This window comes from Trematomus bernacchii, unplaced genomic scaffold (assembly GCF_902827165.1).
Source record: "Trematomus bernacchii unplaced genomic scaffold, fTreBer1.1, whole genome shotgun sequence".
In the NCBI taxonomy this organism is placed as follows: Eukaryota; Metazoa; Chordata; class Actinopteri; order Perciformes; family Nototheniidae; genus Trematomus; species Trematomus bernacchii.
Genome location: NW_022987582.1, coordinates 1,860,696 through 1,888,624, shown reverse-complemented (window position 1 = coordinate 1,888,624; position 27,929 = coordinate 1,860,696). Strand labels below are relative to the sequence as shown.

Below are 27,929 nucleotides of genomic sequence, written 5' to 3'. Positions count from 1 at the left end.
TCATCTGTTCTCAAACAAGAGGGTTCCAGTAGCTACAGTACAACTGCCCCTGCACCCCACTCTTTGTTCAGGACATGTCAGGCGATCATACCTTCCAGCAGTGTCTGCTTCGTTGTTTATTTTCCAAAGTTGTTTGGTGTACTTTTATAGAAAAATGAAGTTATCTTATAAATAAAGCCTTTCCAACAAAGGGCCACACTCTCAGGCCTAACACACACTTATATCAGAAGCCAAACTCACAGAGAGAGATGAATGATATATGTATTTATATATGCAATCTATATTTTCAGATACAGGTGTAAACACAAATGTTTCCCTAAAAACAAAAAGTACTAAAAAACAGAAACACAGAAAGTAAAAATCAATATCTTTGCACGCTATTCAAAAGTAACCTTTGGCTTTCACAAATTAAAAAGTACAACAGCATCATCAACACTATCACCATCACCAACAACAAACAACACATACAAAAAAAGGATTTTCATGCAACAAAGGCATCTGTGATGAAGGAAGATAACACAGGACTGGTTCACTGATGATGACGAGGGTCCAGTGGGTCAGTTTATGAACACACACTCACAGTAATGGCAGATATTAAAGCTCTGGTTTTCCCATCTCTGACCTACAAAAACCTAAACAGGTGTGTGTGTGTCACTGACCCAGCTGTCAGTCAGGTATGTGTATGTGTGCATTACATATGAACCCACTTCAGGGTCTGACGACTAGTTGACAGTTAAGGTTTAGCTTAAAAGATCCCTTCTCATGTTTCAAGAGTTTGGCATCGACTTCTTTGACAAGTTCAATTGGATTTAAAAAGAGCTACCTCAGTGCTGTGGTGTTTTCTTTTTCTCACATAAGTCATTAAGGACATGATAACAATAATCCAACACTGAACTGACCAATCAAGAGTCTATGTTATTTACAGATGGTCAGGAAATTACCCCTCCCTCCACGATGACATCAAGTATCTGTGACTATAAGCTGAATGCAAGAATGTGCAAGAGGAGATTGCCATCACTGGATCTGTGTGTGAGTGTTTATTGGAGTGTCATTTTTGCAAAGTCTTTGTTTAACTGAGAGGCTTGTGTGAGATTCTCCTGTAGTCTACTACATTTGAATTAAGTACATAAGGTGACTGCATTGAAGTCACGTGACTGCATTGAAGAAACAAGGCACAATTAAAAAGATATACAAAAACAACATCATCATCATGAACTGAGGAAGGAGAAATAGAGAAGGACAAAAAAATAGCGTGAACTTCTCCCCCCTAGATCCTCAGTTTGTGAAAACAGCACACTGAGGAGCAACATTTGGCTTAACATTAGCAATGCTCCGAAAACAGGTATGTACTTTTTGTTTAGTTACCACCAAACCACCTCATTTTTTTTTCCCAAAGCACATTATTCCCTCAAGTGATTGAAAAATAAAGCAACATCACGATTCACAAAATCACCTTACCAGTTACAATGATCATTTTGCAGAGGGAGAGTAATTGCGTGGACTGTTCAATGTTTGCCTAAATTTAAAGCGCTCTTTTTTTAAACTCCTCTGCTTTCAGTCATAATCCCCCATAAAGATATAAACCATAGATTGTCAGTGCAAACACACACTAAGTGTCAAATTATGCTTCTCTTAACATACTTGCTATTGCGTTTTTTTTGGTGACATCAATGCACAATTTACTTACAAAATCTCAGTTTTGATAATGTAGTCAAACACAACACCTAGATTCTTCTCCCCCCTAAATCCAATTTTAATATGCATATTAAATCTAAACTTGCTCCCAATGCTGTAAGCCTACATGATAGATAACTGCTGATGGTTGTCATGGCTTTTCTCTGCTGTTGGCAACCAATTCATGTTCTTTGGCATGACAGGTGGTGCAGACCATGTGTGGTTTAAAGGTGTGTGTGTGTGTGTGTGTGTGTATGTGTGTGTGTATGTGTGTGTGTGTGTGTGTGTGTGTGTGTGTATTTACAGAGGGATTAGGGAGATACAGCTGTTTAGATCCTCCTCAGAATGTCCTAGAAGTAATGAGTCCCAAGAGAACAGTTAAAAAAAAAAAAAGGACGTGGTCATTGGCGTAGCAATCCCCCAGTTTTGCATACAGGCTTTCATCGTCGCCAGGTATCACTCCAGGGGTCAAAGTTCAAAAGTCCTTAAAAGGGGAGTGGCTTGGGGCAGCCTCCCCTGATTAGGTTGGAAGCAAAAACTCGTTTATGCATAATCCCCAGGCTTTTTTTTTTTTTTTTTTTTAAAGTCAGGTTTGCTGCTGAAGTGCTCCATTGACACGTGAAGTGAAGAGTTTATGTCTCTGGAAAAAACAATCATTACCATCCAGTTCCTGTTTTGCCAAATATGCTCCAGCGACAGTGCGAGGAGGGAAATCATTTCGCTGAATGAAACAACACACGGTTACAAGCACTGAAAATCTCATTCAATGTCCCATTAATGCTCCTTTCTTCATGTTTGAGTCCTTTTTTTTGGTACAAGATTCCATGAATTAGTTCTTATTTTTTTCTCATAAATTGCATGTTATTTTTTTTCCTTATAAAAAAATGCATTTTGTTTTCCGCCCTGTTTTTAAATTAGCAAAGGGCTCCTCCCTGGTTCACAGTAGGCTGTTGAGAAATTGCAGCGGTGCTTCTCCGTGTTGGAGGGGTGCGCCTGAAAAGAGTTGGGGGTCGAAGACTGCAGGTCACAGTTCAGCTTTCAGAAAGGAAAGGAATATGTAGCAACAGCAGCAAGTGTGTGATTTACAGAAAGATTATATATTTTTGGCTTTCTTTGCAGTGTTGTGTGCATATTTATTATTGTATATGTATGTATGCATCTGTGTTTAGTGTAGTGTTGCTGTGTTTAAAGCATATGAAGGTGTCTATGTCTGGTGTTGAATTGCTTCAGGAGTGTGTACATTTGGTGGAGTATTTCATTGGCTTGTGTAACGTTAGGCTCTGCGCTCTACTGGCTGTTGCAGACACACTTCGCTACCAGCAGATACGATGGGGAGTCTGTTGTCCATGTGGTAACTGATCAGGTGACTCACACTTTCAAACCGATGGTCTTTTGTGCGGACCTAAAAGACATAAAAAAAGTGTTAAAGGCAAGATACAAACCTATACAACCAAGTGTTAGGAATACAAAATGGCCAATTCATGCTTCTTCATCCCCTTTGTAATCTCTCTCGCCCCTTATGATCTCCTCCCCCCTTCATGACTCACCACTCCTTCTGGGTCGACTAGTAGCAGGTGTTTGGGCTGACCCCCCTGCTGTCCCGTGAGGACATACTGTCCAGGCGTGGTTCCAGACTCTCGCACGAGGAAGTCTCCATCGCGGGTCAGAAGCCTCTCTGCCTCCCTGCGACTCAAGCTACCGTGGAACCAGGACTCGCACTGCAGCTGCTCCACCAGAGGGGGCGCCGCTGACACCGAGTTTGGACCACCATGTCCAGAGACTCCCAGGGCATCGTCAAACGGCTCTTTAGAAAATAAATACACATATAATTGTATTCTTTTATTGTTTATGCACATGTATAGGAAAACTCATGTTCCTGGTTTATTTTATAAAGAAGATGATTGGACCTTATCCAAGTGAAGCGCATGGATCGACAGATGCATGCCATACTCTGATAGTGGACTGTGTCTCTAATGTGAAAGGCTTTATGCAGTCAACCAATCATGTAACATAAAATGCCCCTGTAATGGACAAAGGCACTCTAATTCCCTTATCTTCCTCCAAGACAGCCTTCTGCGGGCAGCTCCACTCTTCAATTAGCCTTTCATATGGAATGTAAAGCACACACTACTCTGCTCGTCTCATCAGTCAATAATTAACCCCTATTCTTTCCACATGGTAACATAACTGCACATTTGTGCTACCGGTATTTCTGTTCATTAAGCTTTCAACCCACAGAATTTGTCATTTACAAGAAATCATATAATAACTTATTTCAGTTATTTAATTTCCCTGCATTTCAGCTTCATTTATCAAGCTGGTGTGATATTACTAACACATAATAGAAAGACTGAGTAAAGCACTTACTCATGTCAAAAGCATCTCTGTGAGCATTTCCATTGGCTGCAACTGGGAGACGGGGTTTGTCAACGTTGACGTATGAAGGGTCATCGAACAGTTCTCGTCCCCCTTCTTTGGCACCCACTAGAAGAAGGAAAGGAAAAAACAGGTAAGCGACCTTAGCACAACTTTTCCATTTCTTCCTTAGCCATGCACAGTTGATAGCTTAGTTACAATTAGCATGGGAGTTGTTGAGTTACGGGACAACATGTTGTGTGCAGTCAAAGTGACCTTGACCATTGTCCACCAATATCTGGGTCAATATCACTATAAAGTAACTTTGGTGTCCCCATCAGAATCCCTCAGTTATCATGAAAATGTAGCAGAATAATGAAACTCTGAGGTCTTATTATAAAAGGCCAAATATTTACACACATATCAGTACAATGATAAGTCTCTTGAAATGCGTTTCCTTCCTTTTATACCGTATTTTTTAATTGGATGTACGTGATTTTGGCATGTCCCGCACACTGCTCTGCTGACTACAGTGTGTGTAATAAGTGGTTAAATGATACTACATTTAAAAAATAATAATATGGTTTTATTGTCCACAACGAGTTATTTGATAAAACGAGTCATTTTTATCATGTATATTCTATTTTCATAATAATATTGAACATTTTTCATGTGTCCCTGACATTTGCTGTCCACCCTGTCATTAAGGGGTAACTGCCCCGTAAAAAACCCTCTGATGTTTTCAGTGACATAACTACCACCATTTTGTCTTTCCTCAATGGAGGCTGAGACATTGGCTAGTTGCAAAGTACGTGTTTTTACTTATATTTCGAAATTGTAATCATATTATGTGTGTAGTTGGATATTGTCAAGCTTAACATGTCCACTCTGTCATAGTGAAATGTCAATGAATAGAAAAACCTTTCAGAAATTCAAAATATATTTGTTAAACAGTATACAGTCACCTTACTAACTGAATCATGTTGCTAACTGAAGGTCCACCATGTGCTCATTAAATGCTAATATTAGCCAAAAATGTCCACCCTGTCAGCAAGCCTTCCATAAATAATATAAAATGTACATTTTCAGAAAGCTATAGTCCCTTTCTCAACAATATATTTCAGTTAATGGAAAAAGTATTTGGATAATAATGAAATGATGGCAAACTATTTGTACCATTGTCCACCCTGTCAGCAAGCCTTCCCATGACAGGGTGGACATGGACATTTTGTCCATGAGGGTGGATACATTTAGCTGTTTGCATGTACTTTGCACAACCCGGGCCCTGAGGTCCTCTGAGCAAGGCCTCCTAAGGGTGCCCCGAACCAGGCTAAAAACAAAGGGGGACCGTGCCTTTGAGGTGGTGGCCTCAAGGCTCTGGAACTAAGAGCCTCTGCCTCAGTAGAGATTTTTAAGGGGCAGTTAAAGACCCACCTCTTCCGTCAGGCCTTTGGGGCATCGGAGGAGGTGAGTTAGTAGCTGTCTTTTATTGGTGTTTTATCGTATGTTTTATCCTATGTATTACCTGCTGTTGTTTTATGCCTTTTTATGCCTTTTATTCTACATTTTAGTTGTACTGTGAGTTGTGTACTGTACTGTAAAGCACTTTGTACATTCGTGTTGAGAAGGGTGCTATATAAATAAAGTTTTACTTACTTACTTACTTACTTACTTACTTACTTGCAGTTAATTTATAAAAAGTGTGGGAGCTTGACCAACATCCATTTCTAACAGCATAACGTATACTTAATACAATGAATATGAAGTTTAATGGAAAATCTCAGATTTCTTTTTTGGAAATGGGGAAGTCTCAAATGCACCGTATGGTGATATTGACCCATCTATCAATTCACCATTGAGTCCAATTGGCTGTTTGTGCCAACATGGTGGTCGAGGTTTATAGATTTAACAAAGAAAGAAAGACATAGTATTGTAAAAAAATGAGTGACTGAGTTCTATCATAATTGTACCTGGATGAAAATCTGTCCAGTGCCTTACAGAGACAGGCAGAGACTCACCTGGTAGAGGCGGCAGAGGCTGCTTGTGGATGTCATTCTGGCCTGGCTGTCCATACGGCTGCAAACACAGAGGAATAAAAACAAATAATGACTCATGACCACATGTGGGCTTGCTCTTGTGTCTATATACACAAATATATTCTTAATAGGGTTACAAAGGGTCACTGTCAATTTGTATAGCACAAACAGAGCAACTCATATTATTGCTCTTTAATTTTCTCGTCTTGATGATAACATTTTGAAGCGAGGTTTTTTAACTGGTGTATCATCTATTGACTGCAGTATAAGTATAGTTTGGATGTGTTGAAGCAGTATCTGTTGCATTTTATATGCATATTTCTCACCAGCGTGGCACCCGGGCGGGTCCTCATGTCAACCAGTCCACCAGGGGGAGGCTGTTTTCCAGGGAAATTATTATAGTAAGGGACGTCAGGAGGTTGAGCAGCCTCTTCATCTTCTTCCTCCCACGCAGAGCCGTCAAACGGAGCCATTCTGAGACAGAAAGAGGTGATCAAAACAGATAAGATGTGACAAAATACAAACACAGGCTCATGTTTTGGGCCTGAGTGAGGGACATGTTTTGCATTTACCTGTCGTGAGGTGTGACCAGTTTGGGAGGGTTCTTTAGGTACTGTTTGAAACGCAGTTCAAAGGCCTGGCCAATGGTGCTGATGACTTCCTGGGCTAAACCCTCTGAGCACTCCAGGATATGACAAGCTAGAGCAGAGGAAGCACACATGACTAATAAGGAAGCTGCAGCAACATGTATTTGAAAGCAATATGCAAAGATAGAGAAATATTTGGAATTGCAAGCAAAGAAGAATACTGTGTATGCATGTGTATTTTCAGCAGCAGTACATTCTTACATGTGTCTTGAATAATGACACTTAGGTAGTTATGACTGAATTGCATAGAGAACACAAATAGTTCTAAATATAATAATATCGTTTTAAATATGTCATTTGTCTGTTGCTCCTGAGCTAAATGCGAAACAGGGAATTTGATTTCCGTCCATTTTAGATAGTTACATTGAAAATCGAGTCACATGTTCACATAATTAGCATAAGAGCATGACTAAAGCAGAATATGCCAAACAATTAAAAACAGTTCTGTTATTTGCTATGCCTATTTAGTGTTCAATGTACTGTTTCTTCCTTCGCTCTGCACTCTGAGTCTGTAATGTCTCAGCTCTAGTGGGCGACTTCTCAAATTCAAAAGAGGGTAAAATATGAATAGAGCCATATCATTCATTTAATAGGATTCATTATAATTTCATAAAACGTCTTGTTCTCATTTATTTACAGCATTATACAGAAGTACATGGAGTAGCATTTTCAAAACATATTTCACCATCCAGAGACTGAATGTAGAGAGAAAATGTGGAACTCGTGTACCGAAGGATCGCGGTCAGAGTTCTGCTCAAACCAAGGCACTGAACAAGTTGAACATGACTTCAATATGATTTTTTTAAGAGCCTCTTTTGTCAGATGCTGCCTGAGTGAAGGTGTCCTTTCTGCTCACCTCTCTGGTTGACTGGGTCTTTGGCCACATATGCTACGTACTCAGCCGTATCCTGAGGGAGACAGGGTGAGAAAGTTAGGAGGGAAGGGTACAAAAAAATATCAGGAGGAAAAAGTGAAGGGCAGGTTTAAGATAGAAAGGTTAAACAAGAGATAAAGCAAAAGCTGCTGTCTTAAAGTCAAAACAGAGGTTAAAAACATACATTGAGCTGAAAGAGAAAAAGACAGGAAGTAACAAGATCAAGGTTGAGAGAGAAAGACTGCAAACCAGCGAGGCAGCAACGGAGTGAGTGGCATTCTTATGAATAGACAATGACAGAAGACAGGAAGGAAGGATATGCAGGCTGAAGAAAGATGGAAAAAGGCCAGAGTGAGATTTGAGCTGAGCTAGACAGTGACTCACTGGGTCTCCTCCAGAGGCGAAGGAGATGGACTGCATGTGATGGTTGGCGATTATCTGTGGAGAAAAAGAAAGAGAGAGAGAGAGAGGGGGGGGGGGGGGAGAGATGGAGACAGAAGGAGAGCACGTGGGTGACATGAAGTATGTGAGAAGTGAGATGAAAGCATGTGGATGGTGAGACAAATGTGGAATCATTACTGGGAAAAGTGCTTTCCCCTCCATTGAGAAGCATCATCTGCAGCAGAGATACAACTAAGTGGGACAGCAGACGGAACACCTTTTTAACAGTCTGCAGCAACCTCCCATTCAGGATCAATAAAGACATCAACACTTGCTAATGCTCCGTGCACAATGTGCGGTCTATGTCTGAGGCTGTATTTGTGAATGGATGTATGTGTATGGCATGTTTCTTTGTGCACTGCACTATCCTGTGCTGATGCCACAAAGAAATAAACATCATTCAGCAGTTATTAACTCATAAGCGGAAGATCACTTCCTGCCCCGTGGCGATGCAGGAATGAAGACGATGGTTGAGAGTAGTTTGTGCTTCATCCAAAATAAATGAGGCAAGGGAAGAATTCTATTACTTCCCTGGGCATCTTTAAAAGGTCAAAACACATACAAAATAATACCTTGAGTTAAGTGGATATTTATTAAGATATTTTCTTGATGTAAAGTCTAAAACATATATTTTTTTAACAATTCAAATACGACTTTATGTGGAATTCAAGTTAAATCTGATGTTTATATTAAATACAGAGTAAAAGTGACGGAAATTATGTTATTGAAGCTTAAAAACATTCTTTGAAATGATCATAAAACTCTGAAGTATGTAGTTCATAATAGTATATATAATTATGATAAATAATAATCAGGCGTTTTACATAGTGTAGCCAGCTTTGAATGACAAACAATATAATATTTTAAAAAAATGTTTCAAGTTACAAGCGTATAAAAACAATTCATATCTAAAACTCTTTTTGAAGTTAGTTTTTATAATCCTTAAATCCACATGAAATACCTCAAGCAGAGAGATCTGCTTTGCTCTGCTTCAGAAAACTGCACAGGCTTAGTGCTCTCCAGATAGCAAACACACCTCTGGCTACAGAGCTCTAACTATCAGACGCATCTCTGACTCACAGTCAAATCTCTGGAGATCAGGGACAACTCTACAGACACCAACAGAGTTTCTTAAGGAAAAATACACAGAAAAGCAGCTTCAAGTGTGAGCTGGTTGTAGTCTAACCTGTTTGCAGTCAGCGGCCAGAAGGTTGAGGCTGCTGGTGGAGATGGTGAGGGTGATTGTCATGCCGGCAAATTGCAGGTTACTCTTCCCCAGGATGGATGTCATACAGCGAGAAGATGGCTGAGAAAGACAGGGATTTCATCAATGAGTAACAAACAAGGTGCAAAAACATAAACAGGCTTTCTTTTGTACTCCAACATGGCACGGTCGCCCATTGAGTCCCCCCTGCCTTTGCATGAGCCTGTGGGCGTATGTGTGGGCGTATGTGTGGACATGCCTGTGTGTGTGGGAGTGGAAGAACAGCTGCAATTGTAAAAATGATCCTGTCTCCAAGGCCAACTGTGTCCAATGAACATCTAGCATACTGAAGGCTGGGCCAAGAGCATCACTCAGACCAGCAGTGTTGTGGCAGCCTGTTCATCCCAATCCTCCTCCTGCTCTCATCCATATTTGCCTCAGAGTATTTGGCGTGCGCTGTGAGAAAAATAGCATCAGGGCAGGATGCACATTGCTCAGCCACATTAACCTCAGTCCAGCCAAATCTGAGGTACTAGACTGCTTTTATTCTAGTTTACATCCTTAACTAGATGTTGTCTGGTGCGCCAGACATTCCTTGTTTAAATCCTACTCTGACAGCGGGCTGCTGGATTTAGCCACCTGTTTTATTGAGTGTTTGGGTGGATGTTTAGTTTTACAGGAACACATGGAGTCTTAACGCAGCAGACTCTTGACTGCATCTGCTTCTCTTTAATGCTTCTCTGGTCAGACAGTGGCTCCACACATGCTACTACTCCACCTCTCCAGCCTCCCTTGTGACAAGAGGGCGGGCAAAGGGAGACCGGAGAGTGATTGGTAATTACTTGCGAGCAGGCCACTAACCGCAGAAGAGTACAATCATCCTAAATCAAGATCTGTTTGCGTGTGTGCGTGTGTGTTTGTAAGGGAAAGTGTGTGACTGAATAGTCAACTGACCACAGAGTGGACAATCAAGCTAAATCCAGCTCTTATCCTGAAAACCCATTCCCACCGTCCACTTAAGACGTATAAATAAATAATGCCCTGTAAGGGTGTGTGCTTGTGTACATGTTGTGTACCTTTCTCCGGCGCTGGGCTCCTTTGGCTCCGGGCACGGCCTCGCACACCACGGAGATTGCCTCCCTGAAACACAACATGCAAGAATTACAATAACATGTCATTAATCCTTACACCTTCTCGGAATCACAATTACGTGGACAATTAAGTGAGAGCTGGCAGTGGCTGATTTCATTTATCATCCCTACACTGTGCTCGTCTTTTCCATGGAGACAAACATCACTACGGAAACCAGAAGGAAACCACAAGGATTCCAGAACATTCTAATTTAGGGGATGCCAGAGCTGCAGGCGTGCACACACACACAGTCAGACACTAACTGAGTAAGTAACAAGCAAGCAAGCAAAAGCGACCGGAAGCCGAAGAGGCGGCAAATACATATATGAGAGGTGGGCGGTGCTTTTTGTCTGACCACACTTCCCCGCACCATCTCGCCCCCACATGTAGCGATGAGACATTGAGTGAGCAAAATGGCCCGCCAGTGACAGAGGAGCAGTGTATAATCTCACCTGGTGACCTGAGTTCTGGTGTTGAAGTCCAGCGCTCGCATCGACTGTAGCACTTCCACGCAGCCCATGTACTGAAATAGGAAACAGGAAGGCAGCGCATTAGCATCAGACATTTCCTGCATCACAGTCCCATTGCACAGATGGAACACAACAGAGGAAGAAAAGCAAATGGTGTTTTCTTTTCATTTCTGGAGTCTAAAAATGTGAGAGAAGGCGGTTTATATGCATAGAAACTGTCTGGACAGAGGGATGTGTGATTATATATTTTAGGGGGTTGTAAGAGTGTGCCAGACACTTACCCGGACACTGTAGGAAACACCGGCGCTGGTGACCACACTATCGGAGTGCAGCCAGCCGCGGGTGGGCTTGTTGACAAAGGAGCCATGGCGCGTCCACTCGTCTCCTCCCAGCTGCCCTCCTTCCACGCGTGCCCTCCTGGACGCCCCTCCCAGCCGGTTCATGTCCTGCAGAGGAGGTCGGGGAGGGGGAGAAGGAGCGGTTAAAGGGGGTATTAGGTGATGAAAAATAGGGGAGGAGCTGGAGTTACTCCTGTCGTCCCCAGAGGACTCAACAGGCGCATGGGGCAGCTGCAGCCCTCTCGAGGCCTTGAGTCCAGGGAGAAGAGTGGCAGAGACACCCAGGCGGAGGGATCCCATTCTGGGGAAGAAGGAGCAGAGGGTGGTGGGGCTGTTCTCAGCCTGGCGGGGAGAGGAAGGGGGCAAGATGGGAGTGAGAGACGAGGAGGAGAAAGAGGAAGGTAAACCAGGGGAGGGAGTGAGCGGGCCGGCAGGACTGGATGGAGGGAACGATGATGGATTGGAGTTTGTTTCATCAGTTGAGCTCAGCGACTCACTCCGAAAGTGGGTGTACTTGGTTTTTGGGACGAGCTCCATAGTGAATCTGCAGTGTCAGTCTTTAAATCCACACAGTCTCTAGTGATTCAATCAAAGTCTTTATGTCTCAGTATTCAATGTGTTTCTCTATAAAGGACACACAGCCATCTGTATGTCCCATCCGTCTGGTTTTCTGTCCTCCACTCGTTACCAGGCGGCTGAAACCCAGCTGCTTTAAAAACGGCTGTACCCACGATGAAAGGAGAATGAGAAGAAGAAAAGTTGGATGTCCCAGTTAATGGAAGAAGCCGATGAAAAAAGTGTATTTGTTCTGCACCAGTGCATATCATGTTGTCATCAGTTCACTTTTAAATCTGCATCAAGGTTCATGTGTTCCCAGGGACTGAGGACGACAGTCTTAGCTCTCCACAAAGTGTTCGTCTTGGAGTTTTTGCCACAATGTAAAACAATATCTGTGAGTATCTTGAAGCCGGACTTAATAGCCTCTCAGTGAGGGCCTGTTATCCAGCTGTCGGCTTCACCATGGAGAATCAACACAAGTGATTGTCTCTCAACGCCCCCTCCCATGTGTCTTTGCACTGAGGGGTGCGCTCTCATAATGTGATGTGTTGACACGTGTGCGAGGCTGTATAAATCTTCCCGGCCCACAAGGCTTCTTAAGATGGTCTGTGTGTGTGTGTGTGTGTGTGTTGTGGTGTGTACATGCGTGGAAGTGTGAAGCTTTTTGGCAGCTCTATCCTGCTTGACACATGCCTATAAAAATCCTATTAGCAGCCAACGAGGGGATCACAAGGGGGTTGCGCGCATGTACACTCCAGCAACACACACAATAGACAGCTCCAATTGTTTTTCGATACTACAGTGAAGAAGAGAGAGGAGGCTTACTGATGTATGGCTAGTATCCAACGCAGCACGCTTTCTTTACCACCTACTTTTGAGTGCATCGTAATCTCAAATCTTACCACGCGTTCCTGTTTTACTCCCTCTCTTTCTTCCTCCAAATGATATCATGTCCTCTCTGAATGGCCCTGGCTCTCTCCCTCCCTGCGTCTGCGTCTCCTTCTTCTTCTACTTCTCCTCTCCTCTTCCAGATAACTTCTGGCCCTGCCCCGTTCTCTTTCTCGGCACTCTTTCCTCCCTTCTCCCTGTCTCTCTTCTCCTGGAAGCCCTCTCTCTTCCTCCACACAATGTACTCTGCCAGTCTCTGTCTCTCCAACGCCTCCGCCCTCTCCCTCACCACCACTTCCTCTCTCCTCTTCCAGATGATCTCTCGCTCCCCCTCACCCCCTCCCCCGTATGCTCTCCCGTTCTCCAGGCTGTCTGGTTAACAGTCCCCTGTATAATATATTAATGGTGAGCCGTGTCTTTCCGCCGCGCCAACTTTAATATTAAGGATCTAGAGGCCAGGCACGGTCACCTATTTAGACACAAGTAGAAAACAGAAAAGAAGTGAGTATAAGACTGGGCCGTTAGAGTTTGGCCCGTTCCTGACTCAAGTTCCTGATATGGCTAAAACAAGTTGCCTTGGTTCAAGTGTGTTTCCAAAACTGGCCAACTCGGTAAGGATGTTTTTTTTTCTAGAGCACCATTAGTTAGTGGTAGGTAAGCTGACTCTGAGATGTTGTCTGTGTCTGGTACAGTGACACACTCTGCAGTAGCACGGTGGTGATGTAACACCAGAGAATGTAGGTCATTGGCTGATGACGACTACCGGTGGGCTTGTGATGGTAATGAGACCTGAATTGTCCGGTTTGAGCCCTCAACCCAGCATTCCCTGAATGGTGCTGGATGCTCCTGGGAGTTGAGCTCACCAAGCTGGAGAGGCTCAAATAAAACTGTTGGTATGTTGAGTTTTTATTTGCAGCTCTCTTCTCACCCTATCACTTGGTTACTGCCTGGTGTAAAACAACAAGCCCAGATTGTAGTCAGTTTCCTGAGAGAAGAGCTTTGACTCAGCCCTATATGATATGAACAGGCCACGTGTTATACTCCGGAACCTTATCTAAGGCAGGGCTTATCAAGCAGCCGGTTAGCTCTCAGTTCTAGTTCACACTACTGTACAGACGCTGCATAACATCCCTTATTCTGCATAGTCCAACCTAGAAGGCAAACAACAGTCTGTTTACAGTAACAGTCTCTTGCAGAGTCCAACTAACTAAACCATGTGCAGCAGTTTGACCTCAGTAGAAGGTAAGGCAGTCCTGCAGCAAGCTGGCTGGCCTACACCTCAGTGCTGTTTACGCACCTGTTATATTTCAAATCTCTTGACCTTTACTCCCTGAAAGGAGAGCAAGATGTACACCACCTTGCCTACGCCACTTACACAACTCTGTGAATCTGCCACCGAAGTTTCAGTGATGCCAAGTGAGGAGGTTGACTTTTCCACACACTAACATTTCCGAAGTTAACTGTGTTCAAAGAACTACGCACCAGCTTGTAGTGGGCGCTGAATGCATGGTAAAGGAACAGTCGCCCACACCAGTCTAGCACCACAGAGGGATTGTCTAGCAATTCTAGCTAGTCATCCATCTGGTCCTGGCCAAAAAGCACCATGGAGGATCCAGTCACACTAACGCACTGCCAGACAGGGTGGGATGATCTCTAGAAAACTGTAAAGAAGTATGGCTGGAAAAAGTCACAAAAGACACCCTGTATTTGGCCAATCAAAAAGCAGGCAGAACAAACAACACCGTCTGTCACACACCTAATTAAAACAGAAATTAGTCTTGAGAGGGAATTAGTTCTTAAAAAGGGAAAAAGATCCTAAATGGACACACAAGAGGAAAATCGACAATTGTTTAAGTGCACAGAACACAATGTAGGTCAGGTGACTGCAGGGGAAATGACCCTCTGCATGAGGATAAATCCTGACTCACCTACACAAAGACAGTCAGGGGAACAGACCGTCACAAAGAGCAGTACTAATGATCAGTCATTAGTGGCACATGACACGTACAAGTGACACAGCACGATAATCTCATTTATGCAGTCATTCCTGATATTGGCAGCTTCACTGATGAAAATTGTAGTTGCCGATAAAGGTGAGATCAGGACAAGCGGGGCTGCGCCGATTCACACTAGACTAAAGCACAGAATGGGGAGGGGGGAGACAGGTGACCTGAAACAACCCTGATTCTCGGAGACTGCTGCGCTCCGAATAGACAAAGGATGTCTAGTAAAGAGAAAACATTCTAAGACAGAAAGTCTCAAAAACACCTGCAAACAACCATGCACTTAGTTTTTCTTATCTCCACAATATACACAGTTATCCTAAGGGAACAGCACCGGCTTTAAAATACAAGACACAAAAAACTACTTTAAATCTTGTTCTGTCTGCAGCTGCTGCCCGTTGCTATGGCAACAGACATTAAAAAGAGATGCCTGCGGAGGAAATATACGGAGAAGTCCCGACAAGCACAGAAATCTTCGGACAAAGAGATAACTGCTTTGTCAAATCACATGACAGCAATTAGCTGCTGCATCAAAGGCTGCACATGGAGCTTGTTTTCCAACAGCAGGAACAACTAAAGACTCAGAGAGAAATCAATAGGTTACAGGAAATGATCAAAGTTTGACCGGCGTCGCGCCAGCCATAAAACCCAATCAATGTTGACATCCCATGTCGGCTGCATGCACTGATTCCGACTATGGCATGCACAACTGTTATTATATCAAAAGAACAATTAGCACTTTCCTAATGACAGTATAAACAACAACAGCTCCACAAACCACTTACTTCTAAAAGACAACACTGATGTTTAGAAAAGTTGCATAAAACCCTGAATATTCTCAGCAGCAGCTAACAAAGATAGTGATTGTATAACGTCCTGCAGAGAATGCTCATAGAGAATAGAAAGTCATGTCACAAAGAGTCTATGTTTAAAAAGGCAAACAGAAAAGTCATTCAAATAGTTTTGGATAAAGTGAGTCTGATCAATTTCTCTAAGAGTTGTTTTTTGTGAATGGCTAAATAAATAGTTCCCTTTTTTGGTTTAAAAAGCATACAGTTGATAATCCATGGTGATTCATCTGAAGCTTATTTTTTACATGAGAACCACATTAATTTTTAAACAGCCTCAGACTGTCCGGTCTTCTGTCCTCTCCTTCCTCTTTCTGGCTCTCCGTCCGTCCACTCCCTGAAAAACGTGTTTCTCCTCTGATCCGCTCGATTAATTCACAAAGTCACTGCCGGCAGCTCCTCTCCATCTATCCTCTCCTCCGTTTGGCTGCCTCCTCTTCTCTTTACTGCCCTCCTCTGTCTCTCCCTCTCAGCAGATGGTGTGATGGCAGTGCTGCCAGGATGGACAATGGCACTCCTTCATTGTGCTCCTCTTCTACCCTCTCGTCTGTCTCTCATTCCCACTTTCCTTTCACCTCTGTCTGTTGGAGGGACGCGCACGCTGTCTGTCCTCCCCTCCCCTCCCCTCCCCTCCTCCCAGTCTGGGTGGGTGAAGCTGCCTCCCATTTTCTCTTTGACTTTCTCTCTCTCTCTCTCTCACACACACACACACACACACACACACTCGTGGCTGCTGCCTCTGCCTCCCTTTCTCGCATCCTTCCTGTTTCCTCCCCCTTCCCCCCACCTCTATGCAGCCTCACTCATTTAACAGGGTACATGTGTATGCACAGTAAGATGCTGCGCTCCTGCACATTAACGCACACAATCCAAGGGGGAGATGGAGATGTGGCTGAAGGGAGGAAGGGGTGAGGGGTGAGGGGAGAGGGGGAGGAGAAGTGTGTGTGTGTGTGTGTGTGTGTGTGTTCATGTTGGCTGGTCAAGTCTCCTCCCTTATTCATGTTTGGTAACCTGAGAAACAGAATAAAAGAGGAAGGGAAAGAGAGAGAGAGAGAGGGAGGGATGATGGAGACAGGCAGGGGGAGAGAGTTCATCCTCCCTCTATGGGCTGAGAGTGTAACATGAGGTCACTATTTAACCTTGATGAAAGTGGACAAAACAAAAAAAAAGGACAAATATGTTCATTCACATAATAAACAGTCTATGTTATTACTATAACTACAGCGCTCTAGGGGGAAGAGGACAGGCAATTAGCAGGCGAGCTCAATAACAAGCGAGTGATTCTGTAGAGGCAAACAGAAGCAGAGGGCCCCACAGATCAGTTTCTGATAAGATGGCAGTGTAGTGGAAAGCAGAAGAAAGCACACATAGGGTGACGCGGGGACACAGCAGAGTGGATAGCAAGGAGTCCTCAAATGACACCCCAATGTTCAGTCCCTGCAGTACTACGTCTGGCCACTACACCATCTTGTAGTGGAGTGGTGCATTCAGGTTAGTGTGAAGGATGAAAAACAGAGAACTGCAGAGGGTGTCATTTAAGGTAACATCCATCCCCATGCAACACACAGTGAGCAGCAGGAGCCTCCACCCTAACCTGCACCATGCCTGTAACCAGTGAACACATGACACACTGTGGCTTAGGGTTGATAAGAAGATAATACTGATTTATTAAGTGCATCTTGATTTGCTCTATTACATTACTCAGTTGGCAGTTTATGAGTTACATCCAACTAAAAATAATGCAGTCTAGAGCAATAATCCCACAAACGTAAGCCTCCATGATCATAAAGTTGGATCAACACCTTTTTAAAAAAAATGTTCTGGACATTAAAATCTTAATAAATGTAGGATTTATTTGAGGACTCTAGTATTAGACTGCATTTTTTAAACTAGATGTAACTGGCAACCTAGTCTAGTTAATGATAACTCACTTAAACCGCAATAGATTGACATACACAGGGCTGCACAATTACTCATGATTATACACTGTGACTTAAGTTTCCAGTAGGGCTGAACGATTAATCGATTTTAAATCGAAATCGGGATTTGAAATGATGTGATTATCAAATCGCAAAGCCTGCTATTTTTTTTAACTTTCTTCTTTTTTACTTTTTTTTTAACCAATCAGAAGTGGCCCATGATAGAAGGTGATAGACAGATTGATCCAATCACCTGCCAAGTATTTTTGAAAGTGCCTGCCCTTTCCAAATGGCTTCCAATGGAGCTTTCCTAGATGGTTTGGTGAAACAAACCATCTGAGTCAGGTTAGTAATGCTCCGTCACATGTTCTACATCTATTACAGGGTGAATCTGAAGCTTGACTTTAAAGCAACCCAACGGAAGTTTCATGTAAGTGTAGTTCTTTCACTCGTAGCTCGGGCTGCAGGGTGCTAGAGACGGGAGCACGTTGATGCGACATTCCTAGCCGGAGATATGGCCGCATTTTACAATAAACTTCCGTTGGGTCGCTTAAAAACAAATATCGCAAATCGAATCGCAATATTTGTTAGAAAAATCGCAATTAGATTTTTTCCAAAAATCGTGCAGCCCTAGTTTCCAGTTAAACACGAATCTACATTATTGGCATGCTAGCTATTGTGGTAAAAAAACAAGAAGTCTCGAATCCTCTGTAAGTGTCTGGTAATATAATGTATTCAGTTTACTGCATAATGTGCTTTGTTGAGAATCGGTTAAATAATGCTCCTGCTGCCCCTGAGAAACCAATATAAATGGGTCACAGAAAGCTACATTTTTTCATTTTAGTCTTAAACTATTACAGTTGAATTATAATTAATTAAAAATAGAAATGCAGGGCACATCTGGAGGAAACTTGATTTCATGATATATTAAGAATTTAGAATTATTGCACCACTTCTAAAAACGTCAGTCTTGTTCATAACTAGTCACATTTAAAGCATATTTATCTGTAAAAACACCCTCTTTAAGAGAAGTGTGACAAATATTTACTTCAAGGATTGTTCATTTACTTTTGTTCAGCCTTTAACCTATCCTTATCTCTGAATCCTATATAAAAACCTGTTTATAACTGATTTACGTTTCAGAAATGAGACCTGAGGACCTTTCTATTTAATATTACTTTGTGTTAAGAAGGAACGACCCCTTTGCCATGGTGTCATGCTGTGTTTTTGATTAGCTGGTTATATCATTTGAATGTCTTACCATATATTCCATTGACCAACACAAGCTGCCTTTGAGTCTGTGACCCTAAAAACACCAAACTGCACATCAGCATACTGTACACACAAAACTCAAGGAGCCAATCACAGCGCACTGCAATGCCGCCCTCGCAGCCATGTGCCTCCCAGCATGCTTTGCTCCCAGGATCAGCTGTCGAGAGGGTCATGGGACCTCCTTGATATAAACAGCCGGGTTGGTTCAGCACACAGAGACACAACATTGACACAAGACAGAGCAAGAGCAAGAGTGAGAGGAGAGAGGCAATCATCTAGTGTGCGTGTTGAAACACACTGTGGAATGAAAGGAATGAACTGAAAGGACCGTGTGTGTAGGATGTTTGTGTCTCAGCCTGCCCAACGCGAGTCCGCCAGTGTGTGCATATTGTTTTTTATGCAGGCAGTACATGAATAACTGTAAAAGCTGCATCGAGTCAGTAAGATGAAACAGTCGGAGACAGAGCTCAGGATCTAAAGCACACACGCTGCAGGGCCAAATCTGCTGTCTGCTCTTATACTGTCTCTGTGTGTGTGTGTGTGTGTGGGAGTAATCTGATTTGTCCGCCTAACTCTACACTAGGTCAAAAAAATGAGCATAGACGAGAAAACGGGCCTAGTCACTGACCTTTTCACAATTGGACGACAGCCAGCCTGAGACGCTGTCTAACGTCAGTTAATATTATGGAGACAAGAGAGACAATGATGAAGATGATGAGCACAGAGGGAACAGCGAGAGCAGGCTTAACTGACAAGGGAGAGCCTCTCTGATTGGAACACACACACACACACACACACACACACACACACACACACACACACACACACACACACACACACACACACACACACACACACACACCACACACACACACACACACCACACACACACACACACACACACCACACACACACACACACACACACACACACACACACACACACACACACACACACACACACACACACACACACACACACACCACACACACACACACACACACACACACACACACACACACACACACACACACACACACACACACACACACACACACAAAAATTAGGGGTGAGGGTGAACATTAGATTAGACAGGCATTCAGCAGGAGGCCTTTCTCCTGGTTTCATAGCTCACCACGTACACAGCAAACATGTGAGCTGGCTATTTTGGGTCATGCCAACCCCCCCTCCACCACCCCCTCTAACCACACTCCCAGATCTCTATATCCTTCCATCATTCCCTTCCTGCTGCCACTCTCTCCCTCCACTTACAACTTCCCTCTCGCTTCAACCGTTTATTCGCCATTAACAGCGTTACTTCTTTCTTTACTACTTCAGTTCCCCTGTTAATCTTTAACACCAGATTGTGTAGCAATGAGTAATACAACTGTTAAGTGCCAAGAGTTAGAATGGAAAGCTTTGTCAGGTCTTGTTTGCAGATTCTATGATCCTAAATGTCCTGATTTAAGAAATAACTTTTATACTCAATTTATACTATTTAATTTCAGCAGTCTCGTTATGTGTGGTGTAGCTGCTTAAGCTAACATATTACAAGCTGCTGTTTTTGTTTTGTGGAGACATTCCTAAAGGCAAGGTATTGAAAGTACTGTTTTAACGTAACGTTTTATAAAAGGTATTTTACATAAGATTTACATTTATTCATTTGGCGGACACTTTTGTCCAAAACGAAGTACAAAAAAAGAAAAGTGGATCAAAGTGAAGCTTTGGCCCATTGTTCCATGTCCCGACAGGTATTGTGTTGATACTATTATCAAAGAATGCATACAGTAACAACACAGAGTCATAGTCTGTTACTTTTGCCTAAACTTTTAATCCGACTTTTTTTAGGTTAAGGTAAAAATGAAAATGAAGACTCTACAACATAAACAAATTAAATCAGAAAAATATTACTAAATATACTTGTAGATAAGAGATGCAATTGTGTTTGAGTTCATCTTGCTATATCACTGCTTTGGTTTGTATTTTAGCTAAATATGTTGAGGTAATCAAATAACAGAGTGGAGAATGTAGAGAAAAAACAAATATCACAATATTATTGACCAACTACATTGATAATGATATGTATATAATTGTGGTGATTCGACTATTATTATAGAAAAATAATCAGTAATGCATATAATGATTTAGTGGGTTAAGGCAAATAGAACAGCTAGAAATCACATCACTTTGCTGTAATTCAGCCTTTTAAACCAGGAAAATACTAAACTTAGGTTGTCATATTGCAGGGTTTCCCACACATAGACTATACTTGGGCGGGCCGCCCAGGTATATTAACGGCCGCCCAAGTATATTTCGCGACCCATTTAGGTTTTTTTTTTTTTTGTAAAAATGTTTCCGTCCGTGACCACGATCTGTGATCGATTAACTTGTGGACAATGATCCCTCGCTCTACGCCTCCTGTACCCAGTCCCGGACTGGCCATCGGGAGGACCGGGGGGTTTCCCGATGGCCTGGCCTGTTAAGTGGCCTGCCTCACACAGGGTGACTGGCTGTCTACATGATGTGGCCTGCCGACATGGTCACTGTCATACAGATCATAAATCAAAGCCCTTGATTGGTCTCTGTGTGTCATTCAAGCTCGGGATAACCTCAGCTCAGGTGAGGTAAAGGACTCTCTGAGTGTTTAGATAGTTAACTTAGTCTAAGTTCTCAGTGGGTCTCAAACGGTTTGGTCACCATTTATGTAAACACATATTTCCATTTGAGAGGGTAGTGATTAGTAAAATATGCATGAATAAAAAAATAAAAAGTTAAGTAGGTGAAAAAAGGTAAGATACACTTTTAAAACTTGTTGAGAGCTAAAACTAGTCTTTGCTGCTGCCTCAAAGAGGAGAAGGGAGGAGAGGAGGGAGACAGGTGAGGCTGGTTCAGGAGCCCAGACACATTCACAACTATAATGAACCAAAAATAAATAAATAAACAAGTTTCAGTGTTTTTTCATATTGGATATGGTATGTTATTGGTTATGGCCATGATTTTATGATTATTGAAATGTATACAGTTCTGTTTCATATAGGTGTTCCCATAGATCTAGTCTCTTTATTTGCCCCTCAAAGTGCACCAGATTGATGCATTTAACTCCAAAATTTAAAAGAAAATCTTACCGGGGGAGTATGCCCCCGGACCCCCCTACAGGATTTGAGGTCCACCCCCACTTAAAATCACATTGATAGGTTCCTAAATACATTTACCATTTTTTTTTAAATAGTAACCCATGTCCATATGTGTATTTGTGGGTAGTAGATTTAAACTATAGGGCTATCACTATGGGCCCTGCCTGTACCTGTTCGCTCTGCCATTGCATGAAGGGTCTGCTAACAAGCGACCAACAGAAAGGTTAATGTTAATGTTGTTGCACGTCACCTCAAAAATAAAATAAGTTGTATGTGTAATTGTATCTTATTCAAATAAAGAGTATTCTGCATTTTAAATGCCTTATGCAGAGCCGGCCCGACCCATTAAGCGACATAAGCGGCCGCTTAGGGCCCCACAGCCACTAAGGGCCCCCTAGCAAAAAATGAAAGAAATGAAAAAAAATAATAATCTCAGTACACCGTCGCCGTGATAAGTATGTTTAATTAATTTTGTTAATATGCCTAGATTGCCTACTCTCAAAGTCATGTATTATATTATTGAGTCAATAATATAATACATTAACCGTGCTTTACCTGAACCTCATCATGACACTAGAGAGGACGGCAGGATTGTAATTTCCCGTGTTCAGTGAATGCAACAGAGGCAAGACACCAGACCAACCAGAGAGTTGAATGGAAATAAACATCTGTCTTATTGGCTGACAGGTACCTATCCTGTGACAATGTTTCAAATAAACTGTCAGTCGGACTCAGAGTTTTTGAAGATGGACATAAGAACATTTTTTCTTAAAAAAGACGACAATTCTCAAGTGGTGGCTCACACAACAACCCCAGAGCCAGCACTTGAGCCAGGTGAACAAGGTATGTAAATGTCAGTAAACTTCCAAGTTATGCGAACATGTAAGCAAAGCATAAATTACAGCTACGTTGACGTTACTTTGCATCGCGGTGGTAAGCTAAACCGTTAGCAAGTAGCTATAGCTAGCCAGATATATTAAATAAACACTTTGCCATACAATCTAAATGTTATGTTTTTTAGCGTTACCTGGTGATTTCAAAGAAAGCTCTCTGGGAAATGTTGACTTACTGTTCGACATGAAGCTAGAAGCTACCTTACAGTACACAGTTGATCCTGAGTCCTCCTATCAGTTAAAGTGTTTCATAGTTAGCTTAGCTAAGCATCAACCTAGCACTGAAACATATGGATGTTATGTGACAGTATTTCTGAGAAAAAGTCAGCTGAAATGGTGGCATAGTTGCCACTGCTTTACGTGTCGATAGCATGTTTGAACGTATTTGCATCAGTAAATGTGGCTGTTTGGCCACTGACGTTGCCATAACAACACCTGAATTTAAATGTGCAACCTCTTTTTGTGACAGATTTTTGCATGAAATTATAATTCTTCTGAATGATATTCCTATTGACAGCTAGTTTATATGTAAACATTATGAGATGGACAGCCAGAGAGAATAAATGAAAAACAGTTATGAAATACTATATGACAAAACAAGAATACAGTTTAAAAGGAGAGTGATTAGTAAAATATCCATAAAGAAAAATCTGTTTACAGTTATGTTTCATATGGGTGTTGAGAGATGTATCCATAGATCTCTTCATTTTGCTCTCAAAGTGCACCAGATTGATGCTTTTAACTTCAATATTTAAAAAAAAATCTTCCCGGGGGAGCATGCTCCCGGACCCCCCCTAGAAAAAAAGTTGGTTCCGTGTTGTGTGAGAACGCGCTAGAGTGAGGGGGGCCCCCAAGCCAAAGCTCGCTTAGGGCCCCCAAAAGTCAGGGCCGGCCCTGGCCTTATGAGTCTCAGTTTTTGCAGAGCAGGTAAATATTTCAGCGCCTTGAGTGTTATCACAATCCTATTGGTGATGTATTGTTCTAAAATCCGTATAGGAAACAGTGGTAACACCTGATATTAACTAGGGATGCCAGAAACTGACCATGACCAAAATCGAAGATCGGACAGCCCTGGCGAATATTAATCTATTAATCGATTAATCGCCCCCCCCCCCCCCCCCCCCGGGGAGGAGGAAAAAAAAACACTGACAAATGGTATTCCGTTGTTTTCTTTTACTGGAACGTGTACATGGTACAAAAGGGCTCTTCAGTATTAATAATAGCATCATTGAAATAAATTAAATAAATAGCCTACTTTATGTGTGTATGTATGGGTGTAGGCGAGAGCGCAGCCGGTTAAGGATTAGTCCTGCCGCCGAAAAAACCCTTTCCGAGGGCACAGAGCACTGCGGAGCCTCTCAGCTAAATTAACCGCACTCTTCATCTCCCATTCACTATCGATATAATGTCAGGTTATGGTAACATAGGATTCAGTTGTGAGTGCCGTCCACCCGTCGGTGGTTATCGACACCTTTGAGACAGTTGATAAGAGTACGGCCCGGGACCCTGTAATCTGGTTCCACGTTTGCCATAAACTCAAGGAAACCGCCTCCTTCCACGACGGAGAGGGGAGGGGCGGGGTCGGTGTGTAGCAGGCTGCAGCACTCTGCGCTGCTGGCTTCCTCCAAGTTTACAGTAAAACAAACTGGTGGTGTGATCAATGGTCATTTACAATTATTAATACTATTACTATTATTAGCATTAGTCTATATTTTGGTTGAAACCAAACCAGGAAAAAAAAGAAAAACATAAATATTAATAAAAAAATATATTAATAAAATCGATTTTTAAAAATAATATTCGATTATGGAGACTGTAACGAATAATCGAATAATCGAATAATCGCTGGCATCCCTAATATTAACCTTTCTTAACCTTTCTTTTCTTAACCTTTCAGAGGTAACTTCAATCTCACACCCATCACATAACCTGGGGCTAGAAATGGGTGGAGGAGCCCTGATCTGTAAAAAAGAGATAACTTCTAAAATGCAATCAGAGCAAGCCAATCAAAAAACACCATTGACTGTCACTTTGTGTTCTGCTTTTAATGTAAATTAGGAAATCCAAGCTGTAGTCACTTCTCATTTCTAACATCACACAGGACAGGACTTTACAAAAAATGTGGTTCACGTAGTGTACCAAGCACTTAGCATGTTGCACTCCAGCCAGCAGAGCAGGAGGAAACAAGCTGAGGCTCAGTCCCATTGTGTTGAAGTAGAGACGGACAACCACATGCTATGACCTCAATAACAACCTCCTACAGTTTGTTTCACAGAACACACATGCTCACACACATAGCATTCCCCCCACACACAGGTCTGCAGGCAGACAGATATAGCACTCACATCAGACAGAAACAAACACATCTTCACACACAATGTCCTGTCAACAGCCTTGACGTGTTTAAGCAGCTTAGTACCTCACTGTGTTCTTTTTAATCAATAGCAAAGTATCACAAGCCTAATTCAAGGCTAAAATTAGCGCTAACATTCACTTTTTACAACAAATATTGTATGTCTGTGCGTGAGTCAGTGTATGGCTATGTGCACACACCTGTCAAAGTGAAGCTGCAACAATCACAAGTGTCACGATGTCCCGTCAATCAGGACGAAAGCTGTCACTGTTGACTGATACCGTTTGAGTAGAATTGGACAGATCCAATTTTAATCAAGTGGATTTTGGATTGTGCCAATGTTGTGATAGAGTGGCCGAGATTCTCCGCTGTGACTGACAGATTGCGTCTCGGACTGTCGTTGTGTTTGTCCATTTGTGTGTGTGTGTAGCCTAGGTGCACATGACTTGTTTGTCTGGGTCCTGACATATGTCTGAATTGACCATTTTTCGGATCAGCTGTTGATTGGACCTTCTCTTCCCTTCCATTTCATCAGCGGAGATAACTTCCTCCATATAATATCATGTCAGGGGGCTGCTGGTGTGAGCTGTGTGGCTGACCCTGATAAGAGCACTGAGCCCATTGCTCTCAGTCCCCTCAATCATCCCCCCCATACCCTTGAGTCCCTTTCCATAATAGTCTGTCTGTCCTTCACTGGTTCTTGGTGAACTTTAACTCTGTCACAGTGACCCTGTTTCAACAGATCTGAGGTGTGTTCTGCTGATTGGTTTCCATGGATACGTTTGGAGGAATGGTTCACTAAAGTTGTAACTTCTCTGTTGGATTGTGTACAGATTTGTTTGTGTGCACTGATAGGCTACAGCTAATCTCACTGGCAACTTATTACAACCTGAAGAGATTTAGCTTAACTCTGATATACCCTAAACTTTATAGTTTTTAGGCTGGAACTAATCATATTTTTTCATTAATAATGAATTGGCCAATTACTATCTCAATTGTGTTGTCTATACAATGTCAGATAATGATGAAACAATTGTTCCAATAGGTGCAAGTGTATTCAGTTACACTGGAGAAGATAGAACAACAAATGTTTGATTTTTATGAATGAAACAGTTATCATCGGGCTATCAAATAGTTGCCTATTAAGTTAGGGTAAGGACTTACTGACTCAACATGTATCATACTGACTCATGTTTGAGAAAAATGCTTGATATAACAAAAAGGCATTTTAGAGAGCTTTTCTCTATTCGTGTACTGAAAGAGGCATCAGCTTGAGGACACTCAGTTGACTTTTCATCATAGCCTATTTTAAACTAACTACAATACACAAACAGTGGCTGTGCTCTGTTTCTACAATGTGTTTTCTAAGAGCAGCTTCTGGGACTTAAAGACGTCTAAATAACAAACCCTGAAAACTTGTCTGACAGCGTGAGGACGAACACAAGTTAACCATTTATGCTAATGTGTGCACAGCATAGTTGTGTCCTGAGCAACATTTGTACAGTAACCCGACAGGCTTCCCTACACTGTGTCGTCTTATTATAACTCAAGGCAGGACAATGCTTCCCTGCGGGCACCGTTAATGTTGTAAGTGAACAGTTTCCTCAAACTTTTGAAGTGTACAATAACTGTGGTACACTGACGCAGACCACGCAACAGAGTAATACCATGCCCCAAAAAGTGTGGTCAACTTTAACGAGCAACTTACCAGCTATCTTCCTCCCTTTCCCTCGAGTTGCTCCTCCTGCCCACCAAACTGTTGCTTCAGAAACTTCAGCTTAATTTCATCTAACAGGACAAAAAGTCGATGATTGTTTTATCCCGCCAGGCGCCGCACAGTTTTAATAAACTTCATAAGAGATTAGTCTAAACTTCTTCTTTCCTCTCTCTTTCCTTCCTCCTCCCCCTGCCTCCCCCTCCACGGTCACGACAGAAGCCACTTCCGCGAACAAATGGCAACGTCATCTGGTGTGTGTGTGTGTGTGTGTGTGTGTGTGTGTGTGTGTGTGTGTGTGTGTTGCCTGTTTTGCACCTGGCCCATTCAGTGTACATTGCGCAAATGTAGAAAACCCAGACTGAGCCAAAAGCAGAGACTTACCTTTAATAAGAACCACATGCGAAATTTCGTTTTCGTGCTTAGATTACCACAAGAAGACAATTTAATTGTTTTAATAATCACAGTATTATCATCATCCCAATACCATAGTGGTTCAAAGTGTACTGAAGCCCTTAAAATGTTATTGGGTGAATGTGTTAGTATGAGGCTTTTAACCTATCATACAATTATTATTATTATTATTATTATTTTAAATATTAGGCCTAGTAGTTCATGAGGTAGACCTAAACCAAGCTTAAACTAACGCAGTCTAATGTAACAGTTTTGCAGTAAATTATACCTTTATGCAGATTAAATTATAGCTAGTTGTTTTAGTTGAAAATGTTTTAGAGTGTTTAGATATGGAAGATAAAGGCCTACACTCACTAATATGGAATAGAAAAAAACGGTTGAACTATTGCATAATTGTGTCTTTCTATGCTAGTTCAAACCATATAGCTTAGTCACCACATTATACACTATTTGAGTGACTGTGAAAGCCATACAATAAATAATACAAATGCCAATAACTGGTTAATACTTTAATTAAATTGGCTTTTGATTAACACTATAACTCATCTAGCCCTGCTAACATGCACCCATGGTGTTTACTTTTTTTGTATTATTCATAATGTATCTTCAATTATCAATGTATTCTCCGGCCGGACAGTGCTGTGGAAGTTAAGCGATCCACTTTATTTCAAAATGCAGACTTGTGGTTTCAGACCATACTGATACAGTTTCAGACCTATGTATAAGTAATGCCAATGCGACCCCTATAGTCAAGTTTTAGACG

At 42.2% G+C, this 27,929-nt stretch overlaps 1 protein-coding gene across 2 annotated transcripts; it reads right to left on the bottom strand.

Moving 5' to 3' along the window:
- Positions 1-249: 249 nt before the first annotated feature.
- shc1 (SHC (Src homology 2 domain containing) transforming protein 1) lies at positions 250-26,968 on the bottom strand. 2 transcript variants are annotated; one of them, XM_034127412.1, is made up of 13 exons: positions 26,747-26,968; positions 11,114-11,278; positions 10,815-10,885; positions 10,308-10,371; positions 9,214-9,333; positions 7,971-8,024; positions 7,569-7,620; positions 6,638-6,764; positions 6,392-6,539; positions 6,048-6,105; positions 4,042-4,158; positions 3,222-3,478; positions 250-3,076 (listed from the first exon to the last, which is right to left on the bottom strand). In XM_034127412.1, the coding sequence occupies exons 2-13, from the start codon at positions 11,273-11,275 to the stop codon at positions 2,948-2,950; spliced, it is 1,359 nt and encodes a 452-aa protein (XP_033983303.1). In that variant the 5' UTR covers positions 11,276-11,278; positions 26,747-26,968; the 3' UTR covers positions 250-2,947. The 2 variants fall into 2 exon arrangements, with proteins under 2 accessions (XP_033983303.1, XP_033983302.1); XM_034127411.1 differs by lacking the exon at positions 26,747-26,968 and having other exon boundaries at positions 11,114-12,806.
- Positions 26,969-27,929: the final 961 nt, after the last annotated feature.